At 32.4% G+C, this 9533-nt stretch overlaps 1 protein-coding gene across 1 annotated transcript; it reads right to left on the bottom strand.

Moving 5' to 3' along the window:
* Nucleotides 1-528: 528 nt before the first annotated feature.
* On the bottom strand, nt 529-9135 carry LOC129873874 (mitochondrial outer membrane protein porin 2-like). The gene is made up of 6 exons (XM_055949062.1): nt 8982-9135; nt 8780-8847; nt 1718-1828; nt 1538-1624; nt 1232-1440; nt 529-1132 (listed from the first exon to the last, which is right to left on the bottom strand). The coding sequence occupies exons 1-6, from the start codon at nt 9028-9030 to the stop codon at nt 826-828; spliced, it is 831 nt and encodes a 276-aa protein (XP_055805037.1). The 5' UTR covers nt 9031-9135; the 3' UTR covers nt 529-825.
* Between the last annotated feature and the right edge of the window lie 398 nt (nt 9136-9533).

Genomic DNA, 9533 nt, shown 5'->3' on the forward strand with positions numbered 1-9533 from the left:
AAATGCTTAAAAGGCATCTATTAAGCAAACGCATTTACTAATTAACATAGAAATAGTAGGCGTTTACTCATAAACTTGGTTGAAACATGAAAACAAATGAGCTCTGACCTTGAATGTTAAAATAGTATTTGAAAATGGAATGTATTTACTTGAAAAGAGTTTGAAGTTTTGTGAGTGCAAAAGTTTTTCAACAAAACAAATTTAAAAAAGCTCATCTCCAAAAACTAACCAAGAAATCATTGTAATTTATGACCAAACAATGTTTTAACAAAAAATCATGTCGAAAGAAGCCCAGTACCACGTCTTGCATGATTTCAATCACTACATAACCTAGGATAAATTGCATTTCCACGTGCTCCGTGGCTAAAAGGACTACTATATGAAATTGTCGAAAGTACTTAACAGAGAAGGAAGCAGGCTCATCAGCCTACTTGAACTACAAGTTATTCACTTCATAACGGAAGAAAAATTATCCAGTCACAGCAAACAAATTCCAAAGAACAGAATGTAGCAATTGAAGAGGTCAACTTAGAAGTTAAAACTGAAATTAACGCAATTGGTGAAGTTAGCTATTGCACCATACCAAACGAAAAAGCTCTTCTAGAGGGAACAAATCAAACTCGTTAATCTTTCTCCGAAGGGAAAAGTGGAGAAGACGGGGAAAACTAGAGAAATACCATAAACAGGCCCTAGAATCAGAGCAACTCATACAGAAACCATCTAATTTGTGGGAAAAACCACAAGTTTGTTGAACTACTTATTGAACACCTCTCCTCCAGGCACTACCCCCAAAAAATGTTAGTTGTTCACAACAAAAAATGCAGTTCAAGGCTTAAGAGCAAGGGCCACACCAAATTTGGGAGTCTTTTCCAAGGCTTTGGTGTCAAACTCGCTAGAAATAGTCAACAATGACTTCGGAATCAGCTCATGCTGCAATAGAGCCCCCAGGTTCCCATGATTATTGAGCTTGAGCTTCACAATTGTCAGGTTATCAACAGCATATGACCCTCCAACTGTGAAGGTGTTCTCATTGGTCGAGAATCGTCTACTGATCTCGCCCACAGCTGCACTCTTCTTCATTTCATCTAGATGATGTATATATGATGCCTTTATTGTGTCCCCTTTGTCGCCCCTGGTGGGAAAAAAATTAGACCAACAGGTTTGTCAAACTTTTAATCCTCTTATCGTTTATCGTTTAATTTCATTTCATATGCCCAGATGGATAACTTACAATATTATAGCAGCACAGGAATCTGGTTTTGTCACACTGATGCCAGCAGTATATTTTGCAAGTTTACCTTCGGCTGTCTCATAACTTGCCTCTGCACCTAGGGCGAAAGTGGGAGTACCAAGCGTGACAGAGAGATCAACTATAGGGCTTTGTTTCAGACCAATAGCTGTACTAAAGGCGGCATGATGGTGATAGTACTGAACCTCTAGCTGCAAGAACAACCAAATTTATGTTTTACAAGGGAAATTCTATGATTTCCAGCAATCGATCAATAGTCATTTGCCATAATATAGGATCAATTTTCACCTTCCCAGAATTGTAGTCAGGGAATTTCAGAGAGGCAATGGTTTTCGTTGAGAGCGCAATGTCATTTAGAGTAAGAGTAGTTGAGATCTGCAAGCAAAAGGGTGAAACATGAAGACATTACAAAACAAATAAAAAGAGAGGCATGGTTTTGCAAAGAGGACCAAGGCGTGAGCAACTCACGTTTGACCCTGTATCAACTTTGACATCAATCAAAGTGTTCTTATATTTGTATTGTGCTCCAACATCACCAGTTGAAAGCCCTCCCTTCTTTACTGCAGTTGATGTAAGGGCCTATATTGAGAAATCAAGATTAAAGAGCACGAAATTAGGAATCCAAATTGATTTCTAGAAGAACACTTTAGCACATAAAAATCTGAAACTATCTACTGGAGCAAAAAGACCATTTACTTTTGGGAAAAGATTCAAGTCAGCCATATGGCCTTTTTTTTTAAGCAGCAAATAAAGGAGATTATCTATTTCTGGAAAGAACAGAACCAACATGGTTAGAAGATTGTACGAGGATCTTTATCAATATACTAAGAAAGTCAAAAACCATAATGAATCCAATGAGGCCATAAACTGCAAAAGCTCCTCAGTAACATGTACACTCTTGTTTTGAACCAAAAACATAAGAAGTCCGTCGCAGTCGAATTCCCATCCAGATATAAGAATGGAAACACCAAAGTTTTGAGTTAAGATTCCCTTTAAACATATTGTGATACAAACAAGGGCTCTAGATATCAGTCACTTATGCTCTCAACAATCTTCATATGAAACTGTATATAGAGAGGCCCACCTCAAAACTATGTTGCTCGGACTCTTCAAAATTACCAACGGGTGCATGTCAGATCCTCCAAAAGCAGTGCAACTTTGAGGATCCGATGTGGGTGTAATAACACTTTAGGAGCGCCCAAGCAACAGCCTCAAATATTTTAAGGTTCGATAGGCTGGTACTTCTAGTTGGTGGGAGTAAATGGAATACTTTGACTTAGATATTAGCTAGAATCAATAGTCTCACCAACTATGAGAAACATACGCTGGATCCAAAAAAAGTTTTTTCATTCATCATTGAGATCCCCATTTTACTCTTAAAAACTTCAACCTATTTTACGGACTTCTATAAACGTAAAATTTAAAGATTCAAAAGTGTCATCAATAGTTATTTAAGACATCTCAATTAGTCAACTCATACATACAAAGTAAATATATTATTACCTTACACTAGGCTTAACTATTCAATTCTTAATTTGATCAATGCAATTATTTCCACGATTTGACCATATCAACTAAAGGATGATTAGTTTGTCATTTGAGCATCTTATCAATCTTACATGATCATATTAAATGGAAGGCTGCAGAAAATAACTAATTAACATGATTATTCATTAGCTTAATAAATGAATCAAAAGGTCCATGTACTTTTAGAAGCTAAATGAGGTTTAACTTCTACCTCATCAAAGAAGCTAAATGAATTTTTTTTATTATGGCCTGGGAAAGAATTCTTATTTTTAATGATTGTGGTGTTTGGGCCAGCTTCCACACTCGACTCGACTATTCCACCGGGTATTTTCTACCTCCTGCCAACACAAGTGTTGAAGCCCAATTTTGACCGACCTATAACCCATTTTTCGATTGCTATTTAATTAAATATGTATTCTTTAAATTTTTATTTATTGTATGCTTGAGCTTACATTGGGTATAATATTTAAAATTTTATTATTGTTATTATTATATAAATAATATTATTATTTATTTCATTGGTTATTAGTTTAGAATATTGATTCCAATCATCCATCACCTTTTGACTAATCCTACATAAAGAAAAGGAAGACAATCTAGTGCATTGTTTGACTAATCCTACATAAAAAAAAGGAAGATAATCGTGTGCATTGTTGTGTCATTACAAAGCACTTAGTCATGATTTCTTTTACTTCAATTTTCTTTTTTTTTCTTCTTTCAAGGGAAGACTAGCACACACCACTCTCTCTATTCTCTTCTCTTTTCCACCCTCACAAACACACCACTCTCTCCATTCTCTTCTCTTTTTCTTCCTCAAAAATACACCACTTTCTCCATTCTCTTCTTTTTTTCTCCCTCAAAAAGTCTCCAAAGAAGCTTGTCATTTCAGCTAGAACAAACCAACTCCTCCCTTGTGGTAAGTAAATCAAATTCGATTTTTTTTAACTGCATAGCTGTTGGTAATTTTGGCGTATCTCATTGTATAAATCTTTGTTTTTAGTAAATAAATATGTTTTGGAAAGATGAAACACGTACCTACAACTTTTATGTTTATGTTGGAGCCTAGATCTGCTGTTATTGGGTCGAAAAAGAGGATGCAACATAGGACAAGTTCTGTTCAGATTTTTTATTTAAAATTCCAGCATATACAACCGCTAGTATTTTGACCATATCTTTTTGTACAAAATGTATTTTGCGGTGATTCTTTTCTTTTTGCAATATTAAAACACATATCTACAACTTTTATATTTATGTTAGAGCCTAGATATGCTGTTATTGGGTCGAAAAATAGGACGCAACATAGGACAAGTTTTGTCCAAATTTTTTATTTAAAATTCCAGCATGTACAACCGCTAGTATTTTGATCATATCTTTTTGTACAAAATGTATTTTGTGATGATTCTTTTCTTTTTGCAAGCTTAAGACATATATATACAAGTTTCATGAAGGACATAAAGTCCACTTTTGCCGTTTGGAGTTTCAAATTTTAGGTACAACATGAGGTACATTTTTGACCGAATTTACTGTTTTGATAGCCTTTAAATGTTGTTGTTTGTTGTTGTTGTTGTATAGCCTTAAGTGATAATATGAAATATTACTTCAAATTTATATATTATATAGTACAAATTGTAATTGGCCAATGAAAAAATCTCTCCGTCGGTTTTTGAGGCCTCCCCATTTAAAAGACGAAAATTTTAATTCAAGTTTACATTACATGTTATATTTTTTAAGTTGAAATGGTCAATTAAAAGTTGGTTTGTCATTTTATTCTACTTTTTCTTTCAGTTACTATTGCTACTTTTGCTATTATATATATATTAACTATTTTTAGATCTAGTTGGAGAACTTTGAAATTTTGGCAAAATTTTTGACTATAGTGTTAATAGTTGGTTCTTTTGTTTGAACTTATTTTGATGCTATTTGTGAATATGAGTTTGTGATTAAGACTTTTAGTTAATTTAATGATATTTTTGTCTTTTGAATAATATGTGATTGTTTTATTTAGTTATTTTATTTATTTAGTGTTGTTAATTTCTCTCCATTTAATATCACTTTTAGTTTATGTTTGATTCAATTATTGATTGCTGTATTTTATTCATTATTTGTTAGTTTCATTGATTCTACACATCCTTTTAATGTTTGCTATTATCTCATTTTTAGTTACTAATTTTAAGTTGTTTTGTGCCTAGAAAATTCATTTTGATGCTACTGTTTTACAGGTTGCTATTATTGAATTGATTTGCTTGTTTTACATTTTTTTTTCCAGTAATGCTTGAACTATTTCAAAGCCTCATTATAAATTTCTTATTTACATATGAATTGCTCTTTCTCCTTCTTTAGTTACCTGATTCTATTTTCTTTATTTATTTTATTTTGATTCTCAATAATGCCAGTAAGTTGTCTTGTCACAATTTAGTTACTATTTGTAAGTTTTACTTATTACTTTGTTTTATTTTGTGTTAGTTTCGTGATTTTGTGTTTGGAAATACATATGAATTGGTCGATGAAGAAATTACCGTCGATTTCCAAGGCTTTCCATGTTTATAAAACGAATTTTATTTTTAGTTATTATTATTATTATTATCATCATCATACTTATTCCTTACTAACACTTCTATTAAGTCTTTTTACAGGTACTCAGAATTGCTTCCCGAGGAAGCTATTTGAATTAAGTTCGAATAATATTTTAAATTTATTATTGTGTATATTATTGACGTTAGGCAAATATTAGGCCATTCCTTATATTATTGCTTTAATTTACTCTTTATGTATATTTCATTATATATTTGTGCAATATTTTCATCTCCTCAATTTAAAAATGAGTTCAGCTAGGACCACAATTGTAAATTCTGAAGGATGCTAATATCTTCTCTTCGGAATAACTTGAACCCCCTTACTTAGAATCCATTGGCTTCGTAGACATTTTAAAATAATTAATTGGTTTTTAATTATCCCAAAATTATGGTGACTCCTTAAATTAAACTATTTTCTTTTAAAATCTCTTTTGAACAATTAAATTGATTTTTTATGAATCACCATGAGTTCTAATAGGGATGTAACACTTATTATAGTTACGCCTCTGAGTCCACTATATAATAGAATTCTATTTTTGTAGTATATATATATAGACACATATTTTAAAATTATTTTGATAATAATTTATTCATTATTAATATTGTACCAAGTGTTTGTACAGGTATTCAGAGATATTTTTCGCAAATGATATTCAATTTTTTTTATATGATAGAAGAGTTTTTTGTTCATACGAATAAAGGGCTATTCTACTACATACTCTTTTATACATATATTTTTATACAATTTTAGTGCATATTTCTTTATATATGTGTGTGTTATACTTACGAATAATAATTTTATTTCCTCCCTTTTTGATAAATTAAGTCTAGCCGGGTACCACATTTTGTGGATTTCAAAGGATGCCTAACACCTTCCCTTTGGAATAATGTAAACCCTTACCTAGAATCTAAACTGATTTTTCGTAGATTGAAACGTGAATCATCCAGGTCATTCATCAAATAGGTTTTCCTTATTTTCCTTAATAAATTAGGTGGCGACTCTATACAAATAATTAATCCTTTTAGAGTCTATATGTTGTGCTTTATCTAACCTCGGTTAAAAATAGAGCATAACAACAAGTACCAAGTAATTCTGCTCGGCAAAGCTTAGGCAGATAGAAAGATATCACCAATGTGGAATTATGTAACCTTTTGTAGAAAGATGTCACTATTGAAAGGTCATACAATTTTTTATCAGAAAGAAAGTTGTTTCCTTGATCTCTTAATATGGCTGGCACAAAGCTTTGTGTTGAAAGAAAAACAAATAGAAGAATGCAACATTCCAAGCCAACTCCAAGCAAAAATTCTTACGGAACTAGCCGAAAAGAAAAGAAAACATATAACTCCATATTTGGTTGTGAAAAGATACAAGTAAAACTGTAAAATAAATACAATTTAACTTTGGCATAACCATGACACAACCAAATCATTACTCCCCAATCTCAATTTAAATGAAGAGGTTCAGTGTACGAGATTCAAATTACCTACTTTTCTGTGTGAACTTGGGCATAGATTCTTCAAGTTGTTTAAAATAAAAACATATTTGAAAACTACATGAAAAGTACTGTGTCAACATAGTTAATAATTCAAAAAAATTAAAAAGAGATTGAGAAAACTATAATCGAAGAGAAAGTTGTTTTCTGGTCAAATAGCAACACATTCACATAAAATGGACATAGAGTAATATAGAAGTAAGACTTTTTGTGCTACTGGGGTTTTTCTGGTTTAAAATAGGGCCAACTTTTTAAACCTCTCCTCTAATAATCTGAGAAATATTTAAGACCTTAAATCCATCCCTCACTCCCCAACCCAATCCCCAAATAAAAAATGTTGAAAATGGAAAGTGTTCAAAATTTGAAAAAAAAAAACTCTTATGAAATAAAAGAAGCAAAGAACTAGATTTCTTTTCCCAAGTAAGATTCCCTGTTGAACCGTGATCTTTTTATCTACCCATCTCTCTTTTCTTCTTTACGCATTGGTTATTCCAAGTTAGATTTCCTTTTGCAGCTAATTTCATACTTCCCGGTTCTCTTGAACTTTTTCCATTGTTTCAAGTGATGCCATGTTCTTTTTCCTTTCGAGGAAGTGGTATGGGTGGTCGGCCATAGGCATCGAGACCAATAGAAGCATGGCAAGGTGCAGCTTGGATTGGGAAAGGGTGGCAAGGGTTGCGGAAGGACGAGTGTTCTAGTCGGGAGATGGGAGAGGGTTATAGGATGCTGGTGCTTGGGACTTTCTCTAGAATTTTCTACTTCTCTTTTCAACTTCAAGAAAGAACTCCATCTAGAGCAATCTTTAGCCAAAACATACTTCATACAGACGGCAAATAAACAATGAAAAGAAAAGGTAGAACTTTCTGTGTGTCGTGTCAAATCATTACTACTTAACTACCTAGTATATACACCAAAATTCTATAGCATTTTCTTTCAGCTTAAAAAATATATGAGGAGAATTCAATTGTTAAAATATTACTGCATCTACCATACCAAATGAGTGAAAACATTAAAGTTTGAGGTTCCTAAATACTAAGATATACCATCGATCTCCACTCACCACTTGTGTAAATTTTAGTTTTCATAAGTATTAACAGCTTTAGTTTTTTTTAAATGGAAGTATCAGCAGCTTTATTTTCCACAAATTATGAAAAGATAACCTTCTTTACCACAAATGATAAAATGATATCCTTCTTAACCATAAATGATGAAAAGATATCCTTCTTTCGCAAATGATTAAAATATCCCCTCGAAGACATCTATGTTAACTCCAAAAAGAATCACAAGAATTCTAGGACTGAGCGAACTTAAAGGTGATGCTTGATCATTTTATGAGGTAAATGGAGGAGAAGGATTGGAATTTAGTTGTGCACTGTGGAATTGAATAAAAGGTATAGTAAGGAACAATATATTGCTACCATAGAATCAGCAATAACCTTCAAGAAAATAAGAAACTATGATTAAATCTATTTAGATTGATTTTTTGGCAGCTAAACAGCATTCTCCTTTGTTGTTTTGTAATTTAATTTTAAACAAATGCACTGTGCTTTTACAATAAAAGTGATTGATACAGAAAAAAATCAAAATCAAAATCAAAACGCACTTGAAAAAAGACCCTAACATCATACAAATTCATCCAGAGCAAATAGCTGTTTTCTCATAGTTGAGAAATCCGCATCATACTGTAATAGATCACTGTTACACTGATAAACAGAAAATTCCGCTAAAAATAGGAAAATGAGTTAAGACGATCAGGAATCAAACCATCGTCTGAACTCCAAACGACAACTCAAATCATGAAATCACTCTACTGAAGAGATTGCATAAACCCTAACATACACAAATTCAGCACCGAAATCTAACCAAAACCAGAATCTCGACTATAAACTAAGAAAGAAATAAGTATCAACCAGAGCTAAAAGTCAATAAAATCATACCACTCCAGTGTCACTATAGGTTGAAATAGATACTTTCTGATCGGAGATATAGTCCTTAGTCAGAAGATCTGTATCAAATATCATACGGTCAGTGTAAATTATATGCATCTATGTATGATATTTCATCTGCTTAACTAATAATCATCGGTCATTAGTAACAAAACTGAAATAAAAAATGAAAGAAAATGGATTGGAAAATTACCTCTGGCTTTCTTGCCGATATCAGAGAAAAGTCCAGGCCCCTTGCTCATTTTCTCTCGGAGGGAAGTGAAAGTTTCGTAAAAACAACAGAGAGGAGAGAGAGATTAGCGTAGCAACGGAAAAATAAATATTGGGGCTCCCCAGCCTCCACGAGAGAAAGGTCCGATCAACACAACGTGACAGTTTGTGGTCGCCAGCAAGGATCCATTATAAACCGTCTATTTTAATCGGACGGACAGTATTTGGGTTCTGGTCTATTATGTGAATCTGGTAAACGGATGGCAACTGATTTGAGAATCTTCTTCTTTAATCTTAATTTAAAAAATTATTAAATCAAAAAATAGTTTTAAAAGGTAATCACATATTTAGGTCTTAAAAAGTCTTGATGTTGGCAAAGTAAAGTTCAAATCTAATTTTACTAAATTAGTTTAGGTGCACTTGGTTTATAAATTGTTCGTGTTGAAACTTGATTAAGAGTAAATCTTTTTTCTTTTCATTTTTTTTAATAATTATGTTGCATGAATTTATAGCATGTGCTTAATGCTAATTTATA

Source organism: Solanum dulcamara, chromosome 11, assembly GCF_947179165.1.
Source record: "Solanum dulcamara chromosome 11, daSolDulc1.2, whole genome shotgun sequence".
Classification (NCBI taxonomy): domain Eukaryota; kingdom Viridiplantae; phylum Streptophyta; class Magnoliopsida; order Solanales; family Solanaceae; genus Solanum; species Solanum dulcamara.

What these genes read in the sequence shown, in the direction of transcription:
- LOC129873874 (XM_055949062.1), bottom strand. Translation starts at nt 9,030, where the DNA reads ATGAGCAAGGGGCCTGGACTTTTCTCTGATATCGGCAAGAAAGCCAGA. An exon ending in TATCGGCAAGAAAGCCAGAG is followed by an intron (nt 8,848 to 8,981) that starts GTAATTTTCCAA and finishes TATTTGATACAG; the next exon opens with ATCTTCTGACTAAGGACTAT. An exon ending in CCTATAGTGACACTGGAGTG is followed by an intron (nt 1,829 to 8,779) that starts GTATGATTTTAT and finishes TTCTCAATATAG; the next exon opens with GCCCTTACATCAACTGCAGT.